This window comes from Marmota marmota, unplaced genomic scaffold (assembly GCF_001458135.2).
Source record: "Marmota marmota marmota unplaced genomic scaffold, marMar, whole genome shotgun sequence".
NCBI lineage: Eukaryota > Metazoa > Chordata > Mammalia > Rodentia > Sciuridae > Marmota > Marmota marmota.
Genome location: NW_025999932.1, coordinates 35,176,033 through 35,203,768, shown reverse-complemented (window position 1 = coordinate 35,203,768; position 27,736 = coordinate 35,176,033). Strand labels below are relative to the sequence as shown.

Genomic DNA, 27,736 nt, shown 5'->3' with positions numbered 1-27,736 from the left:
TTTTACCCCATATACAGATTGCAGAATCGCATCAGTTACACATCCATTGATTTACATATTGCCATACTAGTGTCTGTTGTGTTCTGCTGCCTTTCCTACCCTCTACTATCCCCCCTCCCCTCCCCTCCCATTATCCTCATTTTATAACTAAGAAAATTTGGGGTCAAAGAAGTTAAGTAATTTCCTACCATCGATCACATTACTAGTTAGTGGTAGAGCTAGCATCCAACCTATGTTCTATCAGATTGCAAAGCTCATACCAGTCTGCTCTACCTTCTCACTTGTGCTCACTCATAGGAGTTCTACATTTTTAAAACTGTGATGCTAATCAGGAGCAATTTTAAGTATTGGCAATTCCCCACTCTTCATTCTATTTCCAAACATGAATTCTTCATTTGAAACATCTCTCCCATGGGACTCCAGCATTCTCTCGGGCAGGCGTTATCCATCGCACACACCCTGCCATTCAGCTCGCTTCCTCAATTCTGACACCCAATCAAGGTCGTCGTCATCTTCCTCAAAGTCCCTGTGCAAAAACAATTTGGATGATAAGCCTCTGTATTAAAAGTCAACATGTATTTGTTGAGACGTTCAAAGTAGAACACTATCATATTATTCAAATTTTAAAAAATGAGTTCCATAAGGAATAAGATTGTTGTTAGTTCTCTCAAAAGATCACTTATTTCATTGTTTTAAAACTTTTTTCTCAATGAAAAATCTTATGTATTAAAAAATAACAAATCCTCCAGTACTGAAAACAAAACAAAAAAACAAGTCTAAACTGAAAGATTATATGTGCAAGATTCAGCCAGGAATTCTATAATAAAACTGTAAGGCATTACACATCTCTAACAAAAAGTCAAGATATAAATATTACTGTATGATGAAAAGTAATGTAACAAGTTCCTACTGAATCTGAAATTATGATATAATATGGTGTCTGCAACCATACACTCAGACACCTCCACCAATTAAGGCCTCTGAAGTATATCACAACATACGTGTCTTCTTCATCCAGCCTAGGTTCGAGTCTCTCTGGATCCAAAATGACAGAATTGTGATCTCCATCAACACTGTCTGATACTTCTGTTTCATCAGATAGGGGGCCTTTCAAAAATCCTTCTGAACCTTCAGGGATATAGTAACAGAAAGTAAGTGAACTTATTTATTTTTGAAATGGTGGGAGGGGTGTGTCTTACAATGTTGTTCAGGCTGCCCCGAACTCCTAGACTCAAACAAATCCCTGACTTCAGCCTCCCAAATGCTGGGACTACCAGTTCATACCATAGCACCAAGCTAAGTATGCCAATTTAAACAGTATCTACCCAGCATGATTTTGGTATAAACAGGCCCAGAAAGCATCAGTATGTGGATTAAATTTTAAAATAGTACTTTTTCTAAAAAAATTAAAAAACACCTCAGAAATTCACACTAAAACCCTTCATAAGAATCTATGATAAAGTATTAAGAGATATCTTTGGAAGTTGGATTACAGTTAACTTTATCTTCTTTTGAATTTTCCTCTCCCTAGTTTCACAATGGAGAAGAAGAAAAATAAGGAATTAATGGAAGATCACATGTACACTTGTTATTCTTATTTATTTATTTTACAGTGCTGGGCATGGAACCCAGGGCCTCTTACATGCTAGGAAGGCAAGCTCTTTACCATTGTACCCCAGCCCCCATATATTCTTTTTAACAACACTGCAGATACTGATTACATTTGGACTTTCTGCTCATAGAATAAACGCCTAACATAAAAATGCAGGCTAAATCTTTATAAAATTCATTTCAAAATAGAGAAATGATATGCTTTTCAAACAGTGAATTTCCTAAAATGAAAATTACTTCATCATTGGACCAGGAAAAAAATCCAGTATCTATAATTGCTAAATCAAAACTTATAGTTGCCAAAATAAAAGGTACAGTGAGGGGCTGGGGGTGTAGCTCAGTGGTAGAGCACATGTGCAAGGCCCTAGGTTCCATCCCCAGCACGAAGAAAGGAAAAAAAAAAAAAAGCATTTGTAGTTATTAACCTTCCTTGACATCTTTTGCCCACCCACCCACCTCCCCTCAGGGCTTCCATAATATTCTGTGCACAACTCCATCAGAACATGTACACCACAGAATGCTGCACTTCTATAATGCCAGCAACTCAGGAGGCTGAGGCCAGAGAATCTCAAATTAGAGGCTAGTCTCAGCAATTTAGGGAGACTCTGTTTCAAAATAAAAGGACTAAAGACAGTTCAGAAATAGAACACCAGTAGGTTCAATCCCATACTACAAACAAAACAAAATGAAAACCACACATACATTCTTAAATGCAGACCAGACCTTTGGTCTAGATGCCTAAGGGTGGTATTATGAAAGATTATTTTGTATAATTTTAGGAAAAATATCTATAAAAATAATTTTTAAGTCAGATCATAATTAGTCATCATTTTTGAGCTCTATTCACTATAATAAAACTCAAGTACACAACAAAAGAAATCTTGGAGTTGTCACTAAGTAATGATAAATTTGCATGGCAAAAAGGGACTAGTCTTTGGTAGTCTTAGGGATTTAACCCCAGGGGTGTTCCACCACTTAGCTCCACCCTCAGCCTTTTTTTAGAGACAGGGTCTCACTAAGTTGCTCAAGTGGGCCTTGAACTTGTGATCCTCTGGCCTTAGCCTCTCAAGTTGCTGGGATTACAGGTTTTAAACTGGCCACCATACTAGGCCAAAATGGGACTATTCTTGGGCAGGGATGTAGCTCAGTGGTAGAATGCTTGCTTAGCATATGCAAATCACTGGGTCTGTTCCCCAGCACTACAAAAAACAAACAAACAAACAAACAAACAAAAACAGGGGTGCTATTTGCTTATTAAAATAAGCAAACAAGCAAATAGAAGTATTTCTATGAGCATTTTTTAATCACAGCTTAAAACTAGCTAGAAAAGATTCAAGAACACATAAAAATACATTTTTGCAACTTTCTAATAAGAGAGAATGGGGAATTATTACTTTATAGGGATAGCTTCAGTTTGGCAACATAAAAAAAAGCTTTGAAGATTAGTTGCACAACAATGTAAACGTACTTCACATTACTGAATTATAGGCTTAAAATGATTAAGATAGTCAATTTTATGTTATATGTATTTGAGCAAAATTTTTTAAAAAAAAATGAAAGACATTACTATGATTAGACAGTAGGGAATAATTACCTGGTCTATATATTGTGTACGTTTGAAATGCCAGGCTGAGATCAGCATTGTTAAGGATGTTCAATAGGGTGTCAGGGGTCTCTCTGAGCCACTGCTTACGGGTGTTATTTTCACTATACTTTATTATAGAACCACCTAGTTGTGAAAAGATAAAAATTAGTGCCAAATAAGAAAAAGATTTTCAGCATCTATCTTCCAAACTATTTCTAGAACAGTTAATTGTATTTGACTCTTAGCTAAAATTTCACTCGCCTATATGAGTAGCACTTTGATATGGGATGCCAAATATTCTTCATAGATGGACATAAAATGGTAGCACAGTGAATAACTACTAGAAATTGTTCCATAATAAATAATACTATTCAATCTGACTACAGTTGGTCTTCTGTATCTGAATTTTTAAAAATAATATGCACAGTTACACATTACACAATGTACAAGAATGTAGCAAGCACCAAGAGAACTTATTTACATACAGTTTGTTATGCTCTTCATGGTGGACAACAAGCAAATACCGTTTTTCCTAATAGCTCTGACAGATAACCATTTTTTTTTTTAAGTGCTAGCTTCAAAAATATTTTTTGAAAAATTAAGTTTGGACTGGGATTCTAATTATAATTAGATGTATTCCATGCTTGTATAAATATATCAAAATAGATTCTAATGTCATGTATAACTAAAAAGAACAAATAAAAATTTTAAAAATTAAGTCTTCACTAAACATGTAGACTTTTTTCATGTCATTTTCCCTAAATAATACCATACAACAACTTATCTTGTGTTAGGTATTGTATTTACATATAATAAGTATCACTTAGAGATTATGTGAAGTATATAGGAGGGTATGTGTAGGTTATATGCAAGTACTATGCCATTTTATATATGGGACTTGTGTATTTGTGAATTTTGGTCTCTGGAACCAATCCCCCATAAATATCAAGGGATGATGACAGCACTAACCTCTATCATCCTCTGCAGTTAAACTGGAGGTGAGTATGGGTGCATTTTCCAAAGCTCTAAGAGTTGTGCTGGGTACATTTTTCTCCCACTGCCGCCTCTGAGGACTTGGTGAACTGCCTTTCATGGAGTGGACTGACAGATTACCTGATTCTAAAATGCAAAAAAGGAGTGCCAAGCATATTATATTATTTATTCATCTACATCTGCACATGTACTCTAATAATGCAGAAATATTTCTTTTCTTTTTCAAACTCAGATCTAGCATCAGTGTTATTTCAAGTCTTAAGGAGCAAAGTAAATGAAAATAAAAATGCAGAAAAGAAATAATCCAAATGATGGATCAACTCAAAATAAATCACTAAAGTAAAATGAATTTAAAAAATAATATGCAGAGAGTTATACATTACATGGTATACAAGAATGAAGCACTAAAAGAACTTGAACAGCTTGTTATATTTTTTATGGTGGACAAATATCAATTTTCCTAATGGCTCTGAGTGACAAATATGTTTTGTTTTGTTTTTTTTTTCAGTGCTAGGGATTGAACCCAGGGCCCAGGCTTGTTAAGCATATACTCTAACACTGAACTTCACACCCAGCTCTTAATCTCTCTCTCTCTCTCCTTTTTTGGGGGGGGGTGGGGGTGGGGTGGGCATGGGTAAGTAACGTAGTCCTGCAACATTAATTACTGAGTGAGCAAATAAATATCTGTATACTTGCTAGTGATACCTAAGACCTACAAACATGAAATTTGGCACCCCTTCTATATTCCCAACTGCCCATATATATAATGATTACAATTTGAATAACTTACCTTTTTTCTCTCTGGTTACTCTCCTTAACGCACTTTCACCCAAATTTGTATTCGTGTTTTCTAAATTGGGATGGTTATACTTTCTACCTTTGTTTTCCTCTTGCTTTAAAAGAAGAATTTTAAAATATTCATTAAACAATGCTTGAATGGCTATGAAAGAGTAAACAAATACACAATGTCAGGTGTTTTCAATATAATCAAAATTTAACGAATCAAAAACCATGAAAGCTGGGTGTATTGGTGCAGGCCTGTAGTCCCAGCTATTTTTATTGATGAAAATAAAAATGAGGCCTGGGGTTGTAGCTCAGTGGTAGACCACTTGCCTAGCATGCATGAGGTACGCGGNTTTTTTTTTTATGCTAAGAATTGAACCCAGGGCTTTGTGCATGCAAGGCAAGCACTCTACCACCTGAGCTATAACCCCAGCCCTTGATGTACTATTAAAATGAAGATATCTTACAGAATTAATAGATCTGGGGCTCAGAAAACAATGCCCTGAAGTATGGCACCTTGGCATACTGAGTACTTTGGAAAAAGGCACTGGAAGACTCCAGGAACAGCCTCAGAACCAATGTCTCTCATCATTCCTTTCCTCTTAAAGCAATTTTTAGAACCCAGAATTATTCTTCTGCACAGTGGGTCACAGAAACTGGAACTCCCTTTCCATAAAGCAAGCCATAATCCTAAATCTATTACTCTGACTTTCCCCATCTTTCTATCTTGGAGCTAGCCATAAAGAAATATCCTTTCTCTGATCTACCTTGTCCAATAACCCCCCATTCCTGAGGGGTCCTGTCTCATACCTGGGGGAAGTATAACCAAAGGCCTACAACCAAAGGTCAAGAATAATGTTAATGGACAGGCTTCACTGGATTTCCCCTTCAGTGTATTCCTATTATAATGGTCAGACCCTTTTTGTCCAATCGCATTTCTACATGGATGTCTGAGCTTCATCAAACGTAAGCTAAAAATGGATAGTCACCCTGGGTGTTTGACTCTTCACTCTGAAGGCTCTCATGTCACATAAAATTTTGATTAAATTCGTTATCCTTTTCTTGTTAACCTATCTTTTGTTAGAAGGGTGCTGGCTGTGACCCTTATGACAGGTGAGGAAAGACATCACTCCTTTCTGCACCTCTACTATATATGGTCAAAATATACCCACTTAAATCAATATATTTCCAAATTATCTCACCCCTAGATTTCATGGAGTCTAGTAAAATACTACCTAGCCTTTACTAGGTCTTCATATTTTTTGAGGAGAAATACATATGCAGTGCCTAGACATTCCAGACCCACAGATTTATTATTATTATTCAGGATTGCACTCAGGGGCCCTCAACCACTGACCCACATCCCCAGCCCTATTTTTGTATTGTATTTAGAGACAAGGTTGAGTTGCTCAGTCCCTCATCATTGCTGAGGCTAGCTTTTAACTCGTGATCCTCCTGTCTCAGTCTCCCAAGCCACTGGGATTATAGGCATGCACCACCACACCCAGCCAGATTCTCAATTATTTTTTGAATGACTAAATAAACAATAGGGCTTGGCTGGCATATTGAGCTTTCTTCTTCTTATGCAATGGCTGGTATTCAGACTTCTCTTCCCACACATCTAGGGGACACAAACATCTCTATCACTTCACAGTTGAGGTTCACCATAGCACTGATTTTAAAGCCCACCTCCTAAACACACTGGAATCCCAGAGAAGCAAAAGATCAAATTAAATTGGGGAGGGGCAGATATTAACTGCCCCCTAAAGAGTTCAATCTTTCTCCCCATCGTGAATCACTGCTCTCAGCTCCTATAGCAGCGTCAAATTTCTGCCTGGGGCCACTCGGCACTGCCCAGGGCTGGCCTACAGGTCACTCTCATTATACCTCAAGTCTCCCATTACCTAACTTGCTTTCTGGCCATTCTGCCATTTTGTTTACATGCTGTGCCTTTTTCATTTTGTGGACCCACACTGATGCGTCCACTGTAGCTGGTACAGTCACATGATCCACAGTGATGCTTCAGTCAACAATGGGCTGCATATGCAACAGTGATCCCCTAATGCCGCAGTCTGGCTGGGCACAAAATCACGAGCCACTCAAGCAGGAACAAACTTTATTTTTTGAAACTGCCGCCAATGTCCGCTACGCGCCCGGGAAGATTTTCGATCCACCCACGCGGCCTCCTCCCGGACCCTCAGAGAGAGCTCCTCCCCGGGAACTCCCTCCTACTGTACTTCCCCAACCAATGGGAACTCTCCAGGAGTCCGGTAGCCGGCCTAGGTGAACAGCAGGAGTCTAATATCCATATGAATGCAAATCTTAACATAATCATATCATCTCAATGGCTAGCTGGCGTCACCTTTCAACCAAAAATGCCATGCATCATATACTTGGCTCTTAGCACCCTAAGATGTATCACTTAGTGACATTGTAAGTACACTCTCTGATGTTTGTACAATGTTGAAGTTCCCTAGGGACACATTTCTCAGAACATGCCCCAGTTGTTAAATTACATTTGACTATTAAAATTACAGAAGTGGTTGCTTGGGCAGAGTTTGGGATCATCTGCAAAAGGATTCAAAAACTTTTCAAGGGGATATAACTTTTATATCTTGAGCGTGATGGTGTCCATATCACTGTATAAATAAAATTTAAAAATTCATTAAACTATACACTAAAATTAGGTAAATTTTATTACATGTACATTATGCTTCAATAAAACTCAAGAAAAAAAATTACCATGAAAAGATTTTTAAAAGGACAGCTGCAGGATATATTCCATTTTTTTTTTCAACATAAGAATGGGACACTATTTACAACTTGGGGTTCATTTTAAAAAATCTACAAGTTTAATTACTAGTACATCCCATAATTAGGAAAATATGTTGTCAGAATATATTTTTCCTTTTTGAATTAGGAGGTTAATTAAAATATTGAAGAAAGAAAAAAAAATCACCAATAGCACACAATTTGCTAAGATGGGTATGATAACATGGAAGGTGGATCAGCTGCTACGATTCACAATTTTATTACATCTTTAGTGTAAAGAGTGTCACAACTGCCTGGGGCTGGACAAGATGGGCTGGACAAGATGAGCAGGACCTTGAATGCCCAGATGAAAAATGCTAATTTGATTTTCTGGGTTGATAGAGAGGCACTGCAAATTTTTGAACAGAAAAAATGTCAAGATCAAAATAGTGGTCTAAGTGCTACTCAGCTATGAAAGGAAATGAAGTTCTGGTACCTGCTATGACACAGATGTAAGAGAAAGAAGCCAGACACAAGAGGACAAATCCTGTATGATCCTACCTATGTGAGACATCTAGAGTCGGCAGATTCATAGAAACAAAGAGTAGATCAGGGGTCACCAGGGGTAGGATTGGGGTTGGAGTGGGGGGAAAGGGGAGTTAGTATTGAATAGACAGAGTGTTGTTTAGGGTGATGAAAAGTTTTAGAAGTGGTGATAATGGTTGTACAATGTTATGAATAACATTGAATATTGTAAAATTTGTCATTTCAGGAAATTTTAAGTGTAGAATTCAGTAGCTTAAATTGCATTCATAAATTTGTACAACATAAACATATATTTATATATATTTGTATTGTATACATTTATATTTATATATGTTTATGTTGTACAAAGTTATAAATGCATAAATGTATATAAACAATAAAACCACAATTAAAAAATGATAGGCTGAAATATATTTTCATTATTATTGAAGGCAGGGTAAAATTCTGCCTTCACATCTTTATTGAAACCCCTGTCATTAGTAATTAAAACTGGAAAAACAAACAAAATAAATGATGATCTAAATGCAGGATGACAGCTACCTGTTACTTCACATGCCAAAAGATGAAGAACTGCTTAACTGAAGGTCATAGTCTTCCAAATATCCAATGGATATTTCATAAATTGAATTTTTTTTTCTGTTTTTACAGTTCTGGGGATTGAACCCAGGGCCTCGCACATGCTAGGCAAGAGTTCTACCACTGAACTACATCCCCAGCCCCCACATACATTTAATTTTGAAGCACTTACCATCAGGTTCGTTTCATTTCCCAAAGCTATCATGATTCTGCTAGGATCTAGTTAAAAAGAAAAAGAAGATAGAAAGAAAGCACAAGAAGGCTTATCATATTAAGTTTCCTGCATGAAGTTTGAGAAAAATGAGGGTTTTAAAATCAAAGAGCCAAAGCATTAGCCTCAACAGGGAAACAACCTTTAATTCTCTGGTAACACACCTCAATTGTTTAAAGAAGGCTTCTGCTATTTTATTCCTAATATCATGAAAATCTCAAAGTTAAGAGATATCACTATTCACTTATGGCTATTCATTTCTGCAGGAAGAGGTAATATACTCTGCACACTTGAAGGTCATCATCCTCCTTTGCACATGCCACATAATGGAGTCTGTATTCTTGAGAGTGGCAGGTGGAACAGGTACCCATTACAAGAAGTGAGATGCTTTATTCACTCTCAAGGGAAAAAGCAGAAGTCAGGAAGAACTCTGGCAACCAATGCCTTTGGTAGGGACTGCTCCTGGTTTATTTTCCTCCAGCAATTCACGTACCTAATTCACTCAACATTTTAAAAATTGCTATTGAACATCTATGATGACAGGCACTGAGAACATAAGAGTGAGCCCGTTCCCCTCGATCCCTGCCCTCACATTCCATCTCACTGTTCGGGCCTCACTACCTACAGAAATGGCACTGACAGATGGTCCCATTATGGTGACACATCTCCGAATCCCTTTATTCCTCTTTTTTGAGGAATTGTGAAAACTATACTTTTTCCAAACAACTTCTTCATCTGTTTTTTCTTATCCAGTATTTTCCACTATCCTGGGATGTGAACAAAAGGTACAAAATAATACTGAAAGTAAAATTAACACCAAAGCAAACTGGTAAAACAAAGGTAACTGGTACTCTTCAGAAAAGGGGAAAAGGTTCAATTATAAGACTTCAGGGTTTGTGTCTGCGACATTACAATTTATATATTTTGGTTTTTATCCATGGTTCCTGGCTCACAACTCCCATGGCTTGTTTTATTTCCTAAACAGCTAGAACAATGACTATATTTTCTGTTAAAGTATTTAGACTTTTTTTTTCTTGCTTCCTCAAGAAGGATGGTAATGTTGGAGTACTTTAGGCCTCTGAAAGCAAAATCTCTCTCTGATCTTTTCCTGGGTTCCTTTTCTCTGCTCTATTTCTCCCAAAGGCAGGCTTTAGAAACTAGAATTTCTCTTCCCCAAGGTGAGTCATAGAAATTAATAATATACTCTAATTTTCCTTTCTGTCTTAGAGCTGACCATAAAGAAATTCTCTGATCTTTCTTGTGGATAGTTAGATCATAAGACCTTCATTTCAGTGAGGTATGGTGGCATGTGCCTGAAATCCTAGCCACTTGGGAGTCTGAGACAGGAGGATCTCAAGTTCAAGGCCAGCCTCAGCAACTTAGCAAGGCCCTTTCTCAAGATAAAAAGGGTGGGGGATGTAGCCCAGTGGTAAAGTGTCCATGGTTTAAATCCCCAATACCAAACGAAATAAATAAAAAAGCCAGACCCCCATTTCAGAAGGGGTTTTGCCTCACACCCAGGAAGAAGGAATGTGCATAGAGAGGCCAAGAAGAATATGGACAGGCCCAGCTGAGTGCCCCCGCTCAGCCAAATGGCATTAGATCATACTTCTTTTATCCAATTGCATTTTGACACAGTTGCCCAGGTTTCTATCTTATCTATATAATGAAGTCTCTAGAAACCCCCAAAAGGACAGGGTTGGGAGAGCGTCTAGAGAGCTGAACATCTGGAGGCTCACAGGAAGGTGGAAAACTCACCCCTATGCCTGGAGGATGCACCCAACTCCATGTATACAGAATCTCCTGTGCCTCGAGGTCTTCCAGACACTGCCTGTGTATCTCTTCATCTGGCTCTTTATGTGAATCTTTTAAAATATTCTTTTATAACAAAGTGCTAAACCTAAATATTTCCCCTGAGTTCTGTAAGCCATGGCAGCAAATTAATCAAGCCTAAAGAAGGGGTCATGGGAACCCCAATTTGTAGCCGGTTGATCAGAAGTCCCAGAGGCTCATACTTTGTACCAATGTCTAAAGCAGGGTCAATTTGGGGGACTGAGAAATGACAGGTAGACAACCTGTGGGAAATGACAGGTGGACAGTATCAGAATTGAACTGAATTAGAGGACACTCAGCTGATGTCTGCTGCAGAATTGATTGTTTGCTTGCAGGTGGGAGAAGAAAGCTCTACACAATTTGGGAATGCAGAAATGATCTAGGTTATGAGTATGTAGTATGAGAAAATGGATTGGATTCTCCTCTATAGCCTCATAACATCCTTCCAAAACATTTAAAAGCTAACTTTCAGAAAACAGAACTGTTTTGGATGCTGGGTATGTGGCTCAGTGTAGACAGAGCACTTTTCTAGCATGCTCAGAGCTCTGGATTCAATCGCAGGTACCACAAAAACAAAACAGTTTTCAAATGTTTCTTCTGCAGCATGTACAACTATGATAAATCTGGGCACAGTGGCACATACCTGTAATCCCAGGGACTTGGGAGGCTGAGGCAGAAGGATTGCAAGTTCAAAGCCAGCCTCAGCAACTTGGCGAGGTTCTAAGAAACTTAGCTAGCTGGTATCTCAAAATTAAAAATAAAAAGGGCTGGGGGTGTAGCTTAGGGTTAAGTACCCTAGGGTTCAATCCCTTGTTAAAAAACAACAAAAACCTGATTAAAAAAAAGGCCCATGGCTGGTAGGAGGGTTGCAGCATGTCCCACCAGGGGGGTGGTCTAAACTTCTTAACTCTTCTTTCTTACTCTATTCTATTCTCTCTTCATATCTATTATCTCTGTTGGACTTCTTCAGAAGGAAGTCACTGATGATAAATGAAAAGGAATAAAAATTGCTTTGAAAAACTTTGGAGATGATAAGTTCCAAAGGGACAATAAATTCTATTGGATACTTGCTCAGGATAATCATAGATGTATGAACATTTTATGCAACCACTACGTAGATGGTTTCTAATTTTTGAAAAGGCTCTAGGTTTTATTTATTATTTTTAATTAATACATTTTTTAAGAGAAGTTTTAAGTTCACAGCAAAACCGAGTGGGAAGTATACATCCCTCTTGTTCCCACACATGCACCACCCCCTCTACCCCAGCATCCCACTGCCCCTGGCATTTGTTACCACTGATAAACCTACACCAACATCACTACCACCCAAGGTCACAGTTTACAGCACAAAAGGCTCTACTTCTGAAAAGCCCCTTTACATGATGGTCCTTTAGAAACTTGAGGACACCTTTTCCTATAAGATTAGCATCATATTTTCAAAAGGGAGAGACCTTCTGCCTGACCCATAGTCTTCCACACCACCCTAAACCAGGGTAAATAAAATACTAATAATGAAACAGACAATAATACTTCCATCACTAAACTATCCCAAGCAGACTTTTTTTTAATCCCTGGAAAATTAAAGGCCAGTATAAGATTCAGTAGTGGATTATGTCTGAAGAAGCAAAAAGTAAATTTTGATTTAAGGAATATCTTTGAAAATTATTTCTAATAGCATGAAAATTACATTTTTCTTTTCCCTTTTTACTATATTTTTAAGAGTACTTAAAAATAACTTTTCCAGGGGCTGCAGTTATAGCTCAGTGGTAGAGTGCTTGCCTCACACGCGTGAGGCACTGGGTTCCATCCTCAGCACCACATAAAAATAAATGAATAAAATAAAAGTATTGTGTCCATCTACAACTAAAAAAATTTTTTTTTAAATAATAAAATAATTTTCCCAAAATCCTTACCATTTTTTCTCGGTGTACTATGCTTACACATTTTGGTTTCATCTAATATTTGTTCTCCATATTCAGTGATGATCTGAAATTTAAAGTTGAGAATTTAAAGATCTGAAAGATACTTTTCTTTAGACACTGCCATCGTGTCATTTCTTTTTCTACTTTTTCTTTTTTGGTACTGGGGACTGAACTCAGCTACATTCCCAGTCCTTCTTAAATTTTATTTTGAGACAGAATTTCACTAAGTTGCAGAGTATGGCTTCAAACTTAAGATCCTCCTGCCTTCACCTCCTGAGTAGCTAGGATTATAGGTGTGTGCCACTGTGCCCAACCTGTTATTGTTATTTAATCATTAACATGCTTTAGCACAAGAATATTTAAAAGTAAAAAAAAAAAAAAAAACAAATGCCATTTATGAGTACATATAACAGTGGTTGAGTGCACAGATCAGTGGTAGAGCATGTTCTTAGCATACCCAAAGTCCTAGATTTGATTCCCCAGTACCAAAAAATATAAAATTAAAATTTAAAAAATTAAAGTACATATAATTAAGATAGACAAATATAGATATTTACATGTATCTAGAAAAAGATCTGGAAGGATATGTAAACTATAACGGTGACTATTCTTTGGGAATAGCATTCTGGGAGGGAGAAGAAGAGGGAAAGAAAATCTTATATTTTTAATATACTTTTGAATTATTTGAATTTTTACAGGCAAGTAATTGTTTAAAAGATAACAAAACCATTTTACCATCCACTTGAAAAGTGTTCAGTCAAGCAAACCATATCCTACCTCAGGGGATAAGCACTTCTGAACCAGCCGAGCTAAACTGCCTCTGGAGAGCAGAGTGGTAGCTGACGGGCGCTGTGAGGGATTCCTTTTAAACATCTGCTTCACAAGGTATTGAAGCTCATAGGAATAATGAGATGGCAGTGGGCGGATGGACCCTTGACATATTTTGAGGATAAGACTTTTCCAACTGTTTGCCTGAAACTGAAAAGTAAAAACTGAACTTTAAAAGTAGATATAGGGAAGAAAATAGAAACTACCAGATGAATTGAATTCATATGCACATGAATTATTTTAGTTTGATAAATGACCTGCTGTCTGGTCATTTTTTCTGTCTAGAGGTGGCTTTAAGATACAATTCTACAATATGATGATGGTTTAGTAGAATGGTAAACATGAAAAGGAAAAAAAATTCCCCACCTAGAGAAAGGTTTTCCATCAGTGTCTGTTTTGGGTACTTTATTATAATAATCTGTAAGTTCTTGCACATACACATTTGTACTATATATGAAAATCAAAGCGATACAGACATATGGCTTTTTAAAAGTTAAATGCTACTAATGAACTTATAATAAGAATAATATTACTTGCCCTATCCTTTCCCAGAAATCCCCTGGCTCACTTCATAGTGACAAGCACTTCAAACGTGTCCAGGTTTGTCTTTTTCCACTGCAAAATCCTTTTTACCATTCAAGTCATTAAAGCAGCTATCAGAGTTTGACAAGTCACAGAGTGGAATAGGAAATGACATACTAGAATAACATTTGAAAAGTTTTCAGGGATTGGGGGTGGTACAGTGCTCACCGAGCATGCCCAAGGCCCCGTGTTCCATCCCCAGCACCAAAAAAAGGTTTTCAATATACATTATAATAAATATATTAGAGCTAACATTAGATATCAACCTTTGTAGCTTATGTAAAAACATTCGCCATTCTGCCTTGAAAGTGTTTTACAATAATAATAATAATAATACAAGTAAAGAAGTGATAAAAGGTCTAAGGGTGTAGTTTAGTAGAGTGGTTGCCTAGCATGTGTGAGGCCTTGGGTTCAATCCCAGCACTGCAAAAAACAAACACTAGTGCCCAAGAAATGTGCAGAGATTTTAATTCAATTAACCTGGACAGGGAACCAGCATTGTTATGGGTTCCTCAAGTTGTTCTCACTGTGCAGCCATCTTTGGAAATCATTTGTACTCAAGAAAGGTGGCCTCTGGGTAACAGTGCATGTCTTCAGTTTGAGTTACTCTCATCTTGAAGTGCTGATGGGTTGTTTTCAGCCACTCACTCTCCCGACCTCTAAGTGCTCTCCAGTACATCTATAAAAAGTTTCAATCTGTGCCCCAAGAACAATTTGTTTCTATGTTAAGACCTAATAGGGATCAACTCCATGACTACTGTTCTATGTAATAAACTACTGCTGAACAAGTTATTTAATTTGTTTTTAACTTCTCTTTTTGTTACATTACTACTTAAAATATCTAGAAAACATACATATTAGGGCAAAGTCTATTCCCATTTTTTAGGAAGTGCTATGATAGGAAAAAACCTAACTACAAAAAGATGAGTATTAAAAGGGTACAGTAACTCTGGAAACAGGTTGGGGGGGTTCCTCAAAAAGCTAAACAATCATACGACCTACAATTCCACTCTTCAGTATATACCTCAAAAAATAGAATCTGGAATTTTGAATTCTAACAGATAACGGTTTACCCATTTCATTCCAGAGTTATTCACAATAGCTAAAAGGTATAAACAACCCATATGTCCATCAACAGAAGAGGAAAAAAAACAGAAAAAAAACAAAACATATACACATAATGGAATATTATTCAACCATAAAAAGGAATGGAATTCTCACACATGCCACAACATGGAAGCTCCTTGAGAACATTATGCCAAGGGAAATAAAGCAGACACAAAAGGACAGATACTGTATAATTCCACTTACAGGAACTATCTAGAACAGGCACCTTCATAGAGACAGAAAGTAGAAGTTAATAAGAGCTGAGGGAGAAATGAGAGTTTGATTTAAAATGTACAGAATTTCAGTTTTGCAAACAGTGATAACTGTACTATATTGTGACTATAATTAATGACACTGAATTGTATGCTTAAAATGGTTAGAACTACAAATTTTATATAAGTTAAAAAATAATAAAAAGAAGGAAAGAAGCCAGGCACCCTATTATGTGCTTCTAACCCCAGTGACTCGGGACAGAGAGGCAGGAAGATCACAAATTTGATGTCAGTCTTAGCAACTTAAGACCCTGTCTCAAAAAAAAAAAAGTGGGGTGTGTGTGGGGTACTAGGGATGTAGCTCAGTGATAAATGGTAAAGCATAAGCATCCCTGGGTTCCTCTTCCTCCTCAGTGGTAAAATGTCCCTTTGGGGATGGGGAAGAGAAGAAGAGGAGGAGGGGAAGGGGGACGGGAGGGAGGAGGAAAAAAGAAAAACTATATATAGAACTACAGAAACTAAACATTGACATTTTATTAGAATATAGTATAAAGGGACTCAAGGCAAAGATAATAACAAAGGCAACATGAAACTTTCCATAATGAATTCACCCTAGGGAAGCAAACTGCCTGCTGGAACTGGGCATATTACTTAGGACTTAACCAGATACGACAGCAAGCGGCCATTTGTTTTGTACAGCATACTTACTGGATGCTTAAGGGTACAGAGTTCATACAGAATGCATCCCAAGGACCAGATGTCACTGGAAGCATAAAGAAACAATATAACAAGTGGGTTATGATATATATGAAAATATATACATTTTCTAATAACAAAAAATGAAAAATTCTCCTACTTTTAATAAGACTAAATATCACAAGTAATTCTTAGGTATTAAAATGATCAAGTATTTTGTTCTACTGCTTAGAAACTTTCTAAGAGTAACGCTCACAATAAAGCTCTCTGTTCCTCAAACCCAGGCCTCTAAGTCAAAGTGATAAGATACCACTGCAGCAGCATTTGGGAATTCAGGAGCAAGAAAGAATATCTGTGGACTCCAATTATCACATTTAGAAGGACCCTGAAGATATCTAGGGCAGCTTCCAGGAGACCACCCTGTGAGCAGCACCAGCCCACGAGGGCTTCTCCTGACGGGCAGCTCTCTTCCTCAGCGCAGTGGGACAGCGCTAAAGGATCAAGTTCTTATTTATCAAAACCTGAAAATGTGTCTGCCGGGAACTCTCTCCACCCACAGACTTAACTGTGTTCCAAAATGAAGAGGAAAAGACTACTCATTCTCCCACAAAGTGGCTCGTCAGAATCAGAGGAGCCCTACAGTTGGCCCTTATCCTGCTTCCTCACACTAAGCATCTCCAGCTTCCTCCATCTCTCCCGCCAGCTAAATCCCCAATACCTCTACAATACTCTTTATTTTAACTAGTTCTCTATCTACGGTTTCTCTCAACATTTTTTGGTAAATTGCAAATCTACAGAAAAGTTGCAGATGCCCACCTGCTTTAACCTGGGGTCCCCGATCATGAACAGTTGTCATGTTTAGGTCCAGCATTCCTTTCCTCTATTTATCTCAATCTCTTGAAAAAAGGTTGTAGATATCAGATACTTAAATACCAGAACATGTCTAAACATGTCTGCATGTATCTTTGAAGAGCAAGGACATACCTCTCATATACACGGAGTTGTTTTCATGTCCAAGCCATTTAAACTTAAGTTAATGATATTATCTAAAATTTAGCCCATACTCACATTTTCCCGATTGTCCCAAAAAAAATCCCTTGAGAGCTGTTTTGTTCCCAATTCAGTAAACTTCTACTCATTTTTTTTTCCCCCTGTGGTGCTGAGAATCAAACAGAGGCCTTACACATGTTATGCAAAGGTTCTACTATTAAGCTGCTTTTTAGTTTTAAAAAACCAATATATTCCATGCATCTGCTTTCAAGTAGCACCCGACTCTGGCATCATTTGTGGGCTATAAAACCTGTGACCAAATGGTCACCCTTCCCCCAAATAAGTACACCACTTACCTTTTATTGTTATAAGGCAAGTTTTCCCAAATTTCTGGAGGCACATAATAAGGTGTTCCCACGTATGTACAAGCAAATGCCATGGGACTAAAACAATAAACAGGCAAAGAACAATTAAAGAGTATTCCTGAAAATGGATGTTTTGATTATTGCTACTATAACACAATAGAGACCTACTTGGAGAGAAGACGTGCAGATCCAAAATCGCCCAATTTCACTTTTCCATTTTGGGTGAGGAAGACATTCTGCATTGAAAAAGAAGAACTTAGATTATGTCTCCTGTCATTCAAACATAGGGCAGAGTTCTTCAGAGAAGCTATCTTCCTGAGTCTTCCTGAGTCCCCCAAGTGGACTAAAGTAGAATCCTTCTTGATAGCTTAAATATTCTAACCACAAAAAAAGCAAATGAGGGGCTGGGGATGTGGCTCAAGATGGGCTGGGGATGTGGCTCAAGAGGTAGCGCGCTCGCCTGGCATGTGTGCGGCCCGGGTTCGATCCTCAGCACCACATACAAACAAAGATGTTGTGTCCCCGAAAACAAAAATAAATAAATAAATATTTAAAAAAAAAAAAAAGCAAATGAGGTTATGGATATGTGAATAAACTTGGTTTAATCACTTCACAATTTTTACACATATCAAAACATCATGTTGTACACTATAAATACATATTAATTTTATTTGTCAATTTTACCCTAATAAAGCTGGGGGAATTTTTAAATTAAAAAATTAAATATAAGTAAATAAATATTAGGCTGACAAATATTTCTAAACTAAATATGTCTTAAAAGAAAATGAATGACAGAAAAAAGATAATGAAATAGGGTTTTTTTTTTGTTTGTTTTCAAATCTAGAAATGGATTCTACTCACTTTGGACTTGATATCTCTGTGTAGCACACGTTTCTTGTGAATATGGTTTACTCCAAGGCACATTTGTGTAAACCAATTAAGTATCTGTAAGAAAAAAAGTATGCAACCTCTGCAAAAATGTAATAACTGGTTCATGTTAACCCAAAATTCCAAGAATCACCTCTAGGCCTTTCTTGACCAGAATTTTACATATGAGTACAGAACTCATGAAAATTACTTGGGTCAACTACATTTCAGTATTACCTAGAGAAATTCAGAAAAGCTGAGATTCCCATCTTCTATCACCTTACATATGATCCAAATAGCTATTTTAATGAAACTTCTACCATATTTTTCTCTCATTTAATCAGATAAAAGTATTTCTTAAATGTATATCTAAATATATAGTTCATCATTAAGAAATGAATGTGTTGGTTGGGAGTATAGCTCAGTGGTACAACACTTGCCTAGAATGTGCAAGGTGCTAGCTCAATTCCCATTTCCACACACACACACACACACACACACACACAAACATATACACATGCACATACACACTATAGTTTTTCTAGTATAATCATTGTTTATGTTGGATTTTCATTTACTTTTTCAGGATATTAATATGATGACATTAAATAATTTCATTATGTTACAAACAATTCATTGAGATCAACATTTTCTGCTTATAAATCCCAGTCCCAGAATTTCCAAGTGCTTTGGAGGCCTATGATTAAATGTCAAACTAATTTTTCTTTTCTTTTTGCTATAGAGATTCATCCACTCAAAGCCATGGTTGACCTCCTTTCGTGGAACCCATGTTAATAGGAACCTATATTAATAATATAACTTTTAAATGAAGAATATTTATATACTTTCAATGGTTATAATCTAAATAAAACTAAGTCCCACTGAAGCTATTTACTTAAATATGTTCTTTAACCAATTCGTTACAAATTGGTTAGAACATAATAACCCAAAGTATATTGTCTTGGCATGATGAATGCTTTGAACCAAAGAAAGGGGTTCAGAAAACAAGATCTTTCTGATCTTCTCCTGCCCTTATTTCTCCGGCTCCCCTTTTCCCTCCAAGACAGCCACAGAAACCAAAATTCCTCCTCCCCAAAACCAGCCATAAAACCTAGAAATATTATTCTAATCTTCTCCCATATGTAAAAGCTGCTCATAAAGAAATTCTCTGACCTACCTTGTCTGAAAGTAGATTAAACACCCTCATTCTAGAAGGGTTCCTGTCCTACACCTGGAAGGAAGGAATACCACATCGAGAGGCCAAAAAAAAACCAGACCGATAGGCCTAAAGGGAATAGACTATTAGATAGTTATGTAATAGAAATAGTCTATTACCATCAATTTAGTTATACCCTTTTGTCCAATCACATTTCTACATGGCTGTCCATGCTTCATTGAATCTAAGCATAAAAATGAGAGTGTACTCTGGGTGTTTGGGTCTTCATTTTAGAAGGCTCAAGTTGAAAAACCAGCCTCTACCTCAGAGCAAAGCCTGTCCAAGGAAGGGACATGACCTTTGTCCTTGGAAAAACCCACAGAGCACTCCTAGGCACATTCCCACCCTGCTAAGTGGTTTATCTACAAATAACAGGAGAGATCTGCTGCAAGCCAGGTGTCCCTGACTCAGTCAGGCTAGGTGGGGATCCATAGCAACCCCCTAGCAGCCACCAATCAGCATGAGACAGGGAAATACCTGGGATGCCAGATGACCCTCCCAGTAGTTTACGGTGGTTGATAACGTGTTGAGAAACCTTGTAGTTCAGCACGAACACCCCTCTTGGCTTAAACCAATCAGTTCAAATGAATACCCCTTTTGTACTGACCAATCACCCTTACCCAACTTGTTCCCGCCAGTGAATGTGCTAATCATGTTTTAGAGTTGTTATTTGATTTTCCCGCAGTGTGTGATGATTTGCTAAGAGATGCTATGATGTATGTGAAGTCCCTGCCTTCTCCAAAGAATGTATAAAACTGCTGCAAACCCAGGGCTCGGGGCCTCTCAGCGTCACCAGCTGCTGTGTGTGCGCACGGAGGACCGAGCTAGCTTGCAATAAACACCTCTTTGCTGTTTACATCGATCTTGGGTCTCTGGTGGTCTTTTGGGGGTTCCGAATTCGAGCATAACACAGTGTTATATAAAACCTTGATTAAGTAAAAATTTGTTATACTTTTATCTTGTCTCTTGTTATGGAGGTGCCAGCCTTGACCCTCTTGTTGGTTGAGGAAAGGGATCACATCCTTCCATCCCTACATAAGCAACTTTCCATTAAAAAAGCAACAGGTTGTAGACTTAAGGGAATATGTTGAGCTTTAGGAAGAAAAGGACTAAGAATAGAATCTCCCAAGAAACAGAAATGGTAGACTTCATTCTTCTAATGATCTAGTAATATGAGATAAATCTATTATGCCTTCTAAAATTTCAGAACAATAAAGATCAAGATTTGTAAGTATCAAGTACAAAGTACAATGGGTAATGCAATTCTGAAATTTCTCCTAAATATGAAATTTTTGTCCATACTTAGTATTTTGTAACCCATATTGATTTTACTTCTTAAAAACATTTCAGGCGGCCACATCCTGAGGACACTAAACAATAACACTGATAGAAAAATAAGTTATTTCTAACTAATGCAGGGCAGGCAGGTAATCGCAGATATCAATACTTTCATTTTAATTCATGAGAAAAGTTGCTTCCAAACTATGAGGGTAACTATGTAAGTCAATCTCTTACCATATCTTCAGGAAACAACTTTCCTCTCTGATGTTTAATCTTCTGCATTAGATCTCCTCCATCACAATATTCCATCACAATATGCAGATGTCCTTCAGCTAAAACAAATATAAGACTCCTTAGGAAAGCCATAGTGGCTACAGATCAAATTTAGAAATGAACATATTTAGAGGAATTCATACTTACCCTCAAAGGATTCTTTAAAGGCGACAATATTGGGGTGTTTCATTTTGGCTAAGAGAACAGCCTCTTTCCTAGAATTCTGTGTATCAGAGAGAGACTGGGAAAATATTTTAAATAAACATAAATTTAATACTAAATTTTAAAATAGCTTTACACTAACATTTAGCATAGTTTGCATGATACTCCAAAGCTACGTGCAATTTTGTAAAACTGCACTTTTACTCAAATTTATTGAACTCCAAAGAAAATATGTGGTGATTTGCTACTGGCTATTTTGCATGCTTGAGCTGACCCTTCACTGTATAATGTTCTTTTTTTTTTTTTTTTCATTTTATTCCTTACACATATAGAATGTTCCTAGTTTTAATATCTGTCTAAGCACCACCTGACTTGGAGAGTCAGTCAAATAGCGTATCTTTAAAAGGAAAACTGGAGAGCTTACATTTTGACTGTCAGCATCTCTTTATCAGTCCCCTGGCTCATAAAAAAGAATGTGCTGATGGACTACTGAAACAAAATGAATTCCGGGGTGGGTGGGGGCCTTCTGAAATTAAAAACAATTTCTTCATGCTGAAATTGGAAGCTGAAGGGTTGTAATCTCTCACCCTGCTGAGCACCAAGAAAGCAGAGGCTAACTAAATCTGCATATGTATATTTCCTGCCTTCTGTCTCATTTTACAGGCTCTCACTAGCCAATTAAATCGAAGTAAGTTTACCACCTGGCTTTTGTTTCTCTCAATTGGAACTTCTTCAGGGAGGCCCTTAGGAGAAGCAAAATAGCTGTTTCTCCAACAGTTTCATCAAACTGCATAAAGTCCACTTTTCCTTTTTCCATCCTTTGCCTTTCTTAGGTGGGACTGCGGCTGAATCTAGCCAGCAGGGAACCAAGCAGGATGGACAAAGCTGACATACAAAATACGTTTCCAAGACTATTTATCACTAACTTATGCTACAAGTATGAAAATGTGAATAATTTATAATCAAGTAACTGCCAAAGAGGCTAGGAATGTAGCTCAGTGGGAAAGAACTTGCCTATCAAATGTGAGGCCCTGGGTTCCATTCCTCGCACCACAAAAAAGGGGGTAAAAAGGAAATTGCTATTCAGGGTTTCTTAGCACTGTGGGTTCTTAGACCAGCAGCATAAGCACCAACTGGAGACATGTTAAAAATGCAAATTCACAGGCCCACTCAGGTCCACTGAACCAGAAACTTGGTGGTGGAGCACAGTAATCTGTTTTATTAAACCCTCCAGATGATCATGATCCCCATCCAAATTAACAATCCAAAATACCATGGAAAGTTCTTCTAACGTTTGAAGAACTTTGTTAAAATGTTTTTTTTATTTTGTAGTGCTGGGCATTATTGAACCCAGGGCCTTGAGCTTGCTTGGAAAGTGTTCTATTGCTGAGTTACAGCCCCAAACCTTAAAATATATCTTTTAAAAAATTGATCAAAATATTATTAAGAATCCTTTATAGCATGGATTACTTCTCAGGACAACTAGGACACATGGTAATAAACAGTCTACAGAAAAACAAGACCTAAAAACTGGTGCACAGAATAGGTTCCCTGATAATTGCATTTTAAGTCTTTGTTCTTTATTGTATTTTTTTAATGTCCTTTTTCATTAATATTGCACATGAGTTGCTTTGGGCAAAGATTTCCTACACTGCTAGGTATGTGAAATTGCAAATTATTACCAACTAATTTACTGAGATAAAATAAATGGTACACATTGACTATTTCTCTCCCTTTTTAATTATACTAGCCTCCTAAGAACCACATAAAATATATCAAGCCCTTTAAAGCTAATGAATAAACTGATTATATATTTTGCAGGAAGGAGAAATTCCATGTTAAATTTTAATAGCTTATTCTCTTATATAAATTGCATGTTCACTTTCAACGTGAGCTATTTTCTTTAGCAGTAACCTTAGGAAGCCTTATTTCCTTAATGGCAAACAACTGATTGCTGCTTTTCTGCTGAACCAAAAGAGCTCTGCCAAAGGAGCCCTCCCCGATCACTTTCAGGACAGTGTAGTCATCCATGCTGGGCACCACAGCTGGGCTCCACTCACGCAGTCACCATGGACTCTCCCAAACTGTATTCAAAAACAGAAACATTTGAGAATTTACTGAATTCATTAAAAGTTGTTCTAATTACTGTGATAAGCCAACAGCAACATCTTCCTTTTGAAGGGTATCAGAGCATGGGACCCCAAAATATTCTATTTTGGCATAAAGATTGTTTTGAACTGAAAACAATTTGCTCTTTTCCCTTCCTGCTTTTGTCCAAATATAAATCATATATTTCCCTATGTAAAAGCAACAAATTTCCATTTGTAAATGTATAAATAAATATATGTATACATAATATAATACATGTAAAATATACTAAGCCCTTATAAAGCTGATGTATAAACTGATTAACTATTTTGCAGGAAGGAGAATTTCCATGTTAAATCTTAATAGCTTATTCTCTTATGTAAATTACATGTTCACTTTCAGTGTGACTTTCTTTCATTAGCAGTAACCTTAGGAAGCCTTATTTTCTTAATGGCAAACATCTTAATGGCAAAATACATATACATTTTTTTTGAACAGTACTGGGAATTGAACCCAGAGGCACTGTACCACTAAGCTACATTCCCAGTCCTTTTTTATTTTAAGACAGGGTCTCACCAAGTTGCTGAGAGTCTTGTTAAATTGCCCAGGCTGGATTCTAACTTGTGATCTTCCTGCCTCAGCCTCCTGAGAAATTGCCAATTTGATTCTGCATAACATACCTTACTAAATAAGCCTTATTTTCCATTAGCTTCCCCATAAATTTACACTCCTAGGACAATTTCCCCTAGAACCCCAAGATCCCCTCTTCCTTTGTCTGGTTACTTCTCCATAATTTATAGATCTTTGTTAATGGTAAATGAGATCCTAGGTCTAACATTTTACATTTATGCATATGTACCAAACCTTTTCCCTTCTTGATCTTTTGTCAGTTTAATTTTCAGGACCCCTAAGAAGAAAGAGAAAAAAAAAAAAAGTTTTTTCCTACCCTACACTATTCATTCAACAGATATTCTCTGAGTGAAGAGTTACAATCCTCCATTAGTCCTCAGCAAATATCTTTTGGTCTCTGCCATCATACATACCCTATACAAAGGTGACCCACACACTTCAGCAAATGCAGAGGGGTGAATCTTACAGAAAGAGCTAGCTGGCCTGCAGTAGAAACATCCAGGGAGTTAGGAATCCTAAGTTTATTTCAGCAGAAGCCTGAAAGATGATTGGAAGTGGGCTAAGCAAAGAGGAGAGAAAGAGTGATCAAGGCAGAGGGAATGGAATATTTAAGGGTAAAAGAGATTGTGTTCAGTTCAAGGAGTTGAAAGGAGAGTTAGACTGACAAGGTAGACAGGGATTTATTGGAAGACTACTGTAAGCCATAATTCAGGTTATTGGACTTTATCCTCAGGGTCATTAATGAGCTGTCTCTGAAGATCCTGAACCAAGAGAACAATATAACCATCATATCTGCATATTAGAAAAATCTCTTTAAAGCTGCTTAGTGACTGCACCAGAGGGTGGAGACACTGGAGGTCCAGATCAGAGATGCAGACCAGTTAAAAAGTGCTACAATAGAAAAGGCTGACGCAGTCTGGATGGGCACAAAATAACCAAGCAGCCAGGAGGCACTTGTGGGTTCAAAATAGGAACTCCTTTATTATCCGAACTCCCGTGAAAGCCACCCACGTGGCCCTCCCAGGAACACCACACACCGGAAATCCCTCCTCCAGCATGTCCCCAACCAATGCGAACTCTCCAGGAATCCCTGCAAGAACTCCAAAGTAGCAGGCCAACTCCAAAGTAGCAGGCTGAGGTGGACAGCAGGGGTCTAATACACAATTGAATACACAGCTTAACATAACCATCATCATTCGTTACCTCTCAACCACTCCCTTCTGGCACAAATGCCATGCGTCATTGTCATTTCCACTCTGTGGCTCTCAGCAAAAGGCAGGGAAATGATAATGAAACGCAGCAGGGTGGTGGCAAAGGGAACAATAGAAGAAAAAGAGTAATTGATGCACTCTTTGGTGAAGGATTATGGGGGGACAAATAGGGAGACGATGAGATAGGAATTTAGGGGCAGAGAGACCACTGGGGCTCAAAAGGGAAACACCCATGAACTGTTGGAATGCAAAACAAACAACCTGAAAGAAGCCTAGCCTGCATCCTGCCTGCAGCCTGTTGACTGGTTAACCACAAGGTTTCTGGTGGAACTAAGTAGCAGAATTAAAACATGCAAGGGCACTGCGCAAGCATGAGGAAAACGGTGGGGAATTCTGTTACCTAGCGGATTCTACCTCCAGCTCAGCCCTTTAGTTACTCTGTAAGTATTAGAACCCCAAACTAAAGACAGGACTTGAGATCTACTGCACCTCTTCCTTGAGTGTGTGCTTTTTGCTTCCTCATAAAAGTTCTCCCTTCTCATTCTACAATCTGACTCATCCTTAAATTCTTTTCTGCAGTGAAGTTTTGGACAGGGAAGCAGAAAACTCCTAAGAGCCCCATGGTGACAGAAGCAAGGTTGGCTCCCAGATTTCTGGTATAAACTGGATGAATGGTGCTACCATTCCCAGAGAAAGTTAAGGCACTAAGGTTGTGTGTGTGGTCTTTTGTTTGTTTGATTTCTCTGGGGGTGAGAATGTGGCAGGAGTGGGGCAAAACATGGGGGAGAAGAAAGACATGTGTTCCATTTGGTATGTTTAGCTGGAAGGTGCCTGGGACTCAAAAGAGATGTTAAACATACAGTTGGAGTCTGACTTTAATGTTTCCTTCTAGAAGCAGCTTGGATTTCTAATATACTTTGCTGGTTTATAGACAGTCCTGACTAAATGGCAATTATTATTATTATTATTATTAAAACCTTGGGGAGGGCCACGGATGTAGCTTTATCTAGGATGTAGAGCATTTGTCTAGCATGTTAGAAGACCTGGGTTTGGACCCAAGCAACATGGATGGGGTAGTGAGCTGGTGACCTTAGGGAGGGAATACACTTAAGAAGATGATGTGCCCCCCCCCCCCACTATAGTAGAAGACACTGGAATAAATTTACTTGATTCTTTTCAAAAACCAAACTTGCTGACTTGTTAATATTTTCTAAATCACACCACAGCTGAGTGGTAGCACACAAGGTGACCCATGCCTATAATTCTAGACACTTGGGGGACTGAGGTAGGAGGATTGTGAGTTCAAGGCTAGCCTTGGCAACTTAGCAAGATCCTGTCTGAAAATAAAAAATAAAAAGGGATGAGAACTTAGTTCAGTTGTACAGCACCCCTGGGCTCAATCCCCAGTAGCAAAAAATAAAAATAAATAAATAAAAAGAGGAAGAAAGAAAAATAGCACAACAAAAAAATTATAAGGAACAAAGAGCATGAAAAGGTAAAACAAAAACCACAAATCAAAACCTGTAACATACTGACATGTAAACCTTCAGTTTGTATTCCTGTTTTACCATACAGGAAACCCCTGAAATAACTTCTCCATATAATCAAATTAGATGCATTGCCTTAAAAAACAATTCTTAACAAGAAGAGGTTTTTGAGTGTATTTAGGCACATAAAAGGACCAAATGCTTTACCACTATTTTAAGTAGTTTCTGGTATTTAACAATGAAGCCAAGTTTTCCCGTGTGTCTGGTTTTTGTTTCTAGGGATTTAATTCTATGCAATGTAGAGTAACTGATAAACAAGTACAGCCAGACTTTTCTTAGATGACAGTCACATTTTCCCCTAACAGTATTAACACCCACAAGACAGGCCCGAATATATTCTGAATGTGGCAAAAGTAAATGGGTTCCTTCTCAAGGCTACAACAATAGATTCATTTTTCAAACAGCTATTAAAAAGTGACTTGCAAATGCCCAGAAGTGGAATCTCGGGTAAGACGGCTAAGTTCTGCTGGTGTGCGCGCTACCTTACCTAGAAGGCTAGCCACCGGGTTCACCCACTACCAAATCCTTTCTGCTTAAAAACCTGCTGGGCCCAGCTGGACACCCAGCCCCCGCCCAGGTCCAGGACCTGGCACCTACTCTCTCCACCTGCGCGGGCCAGGGGAGCGCGGCTGCAGGTTTGAGGGCGGGCGCAAGTGGAGAGCGGCGGGACCCAGGAGCCGGAGCGTCCGGGGCGCCATTCGACCTCACCAGCCTGCGCGCGGTCCTGCTCCGTAGCCCCTGGGCCCGCTGTTCCCCGGCGCTCTTTTTGCCCGAGGCAGTCCCACCAAGGCCTGGACCCCTTCCTCACCCGCCTCCCAGGCGACCCGAGTCGGTTCCTCCGCCCAGGCAACTGGCGCGCTTCCGCCGGGA

The 27,736-nt window shown here is 38.1% G+C and overlaps 1 protein-coding gene across 6 annotated transcripts; it reads right to left on the bottom strand.

Moving 5' to 3' along the window:
* Nucleotides 1-97: 97 nt before the first annotated feature.
* Nucleotides 98-27,736, bottom strand: Nek3 (NIMA related kinase 3). Of its 6 annotated transcripts, none has more exons than XM_015484246.2 (16): nucleotides 27,675-27,736; nucleotides 23,305-23,474; nucleotides 21,376-21,469; nucleotides 21,190-21,287; nucleotides 18,453-18,536; nucleotides 17,760-17,827; nucleotides 17,583-17,669; nucleotides 16,249-16,303; nucleotides 13,589-13,789; nucleotides 12,803-12,875; nucleotides 9,018-9,064; nucleotides 4,980-5,082; nucleotides 4,166-4,315; nucleotides 3,206-3,340; nucleotides 1,002-1,128; nucleotides 99-526 (listed from the first exon to the last, which is right to left on the bottom strand). In XM_015484246.2, the coding sequence occupies exons 2-16, from the start codon at nucleotides 23,419-23,421 to the stop codon at nucleotides 442-444; spliced, it is 1,524 nt and encodes a 507-aa protein (XP_015339732.1). In that variant the 5' UTR covers nucleotides 23,422-23,474; nucleotides 27,675-27,736; the 3' UTR covers nucleotides 99-441. The 6 variants fall into 6 exon arrangements, with proteins under 6 accessions (XP_015339734.2, XP_015339732.1, XP_048656840.1 ...); XM_048800883.1 differs by lacking the exon at nucleotides 27,675-27,736 and adding an exon at nucleotides 27,575-27,657; XM_048800882.1 differs by lacking the exon at nucleotides 27,675-27,736 and adding an exon at nucleotides 27,464-27,573.

Bases quoted from the DNA above. Each gene is read 5' to 3' on its own strand.
- Nek3 (XM_015484246.2), bottom strand. From the start codon at position 23,421: ATGGATGACTACACTGTCCTGAAAGTGATCGGGGAGGGCTCCTTTGGC. The intron at 21,470-23,304 runs GTTACTGCTAAA...ATATTTTCCCAG, and splicing joins AGGAAATAAGGCTTCCTAAG to TCTCTCTCTGATACACAGAA. The intron at 12,876-13,588 runs GTAGGATATGGT...TTTAAATTTCAG, and splicing joins AGAAGTGCTTATCCCCTGAG to ATCATCACTGAATATGGAGA.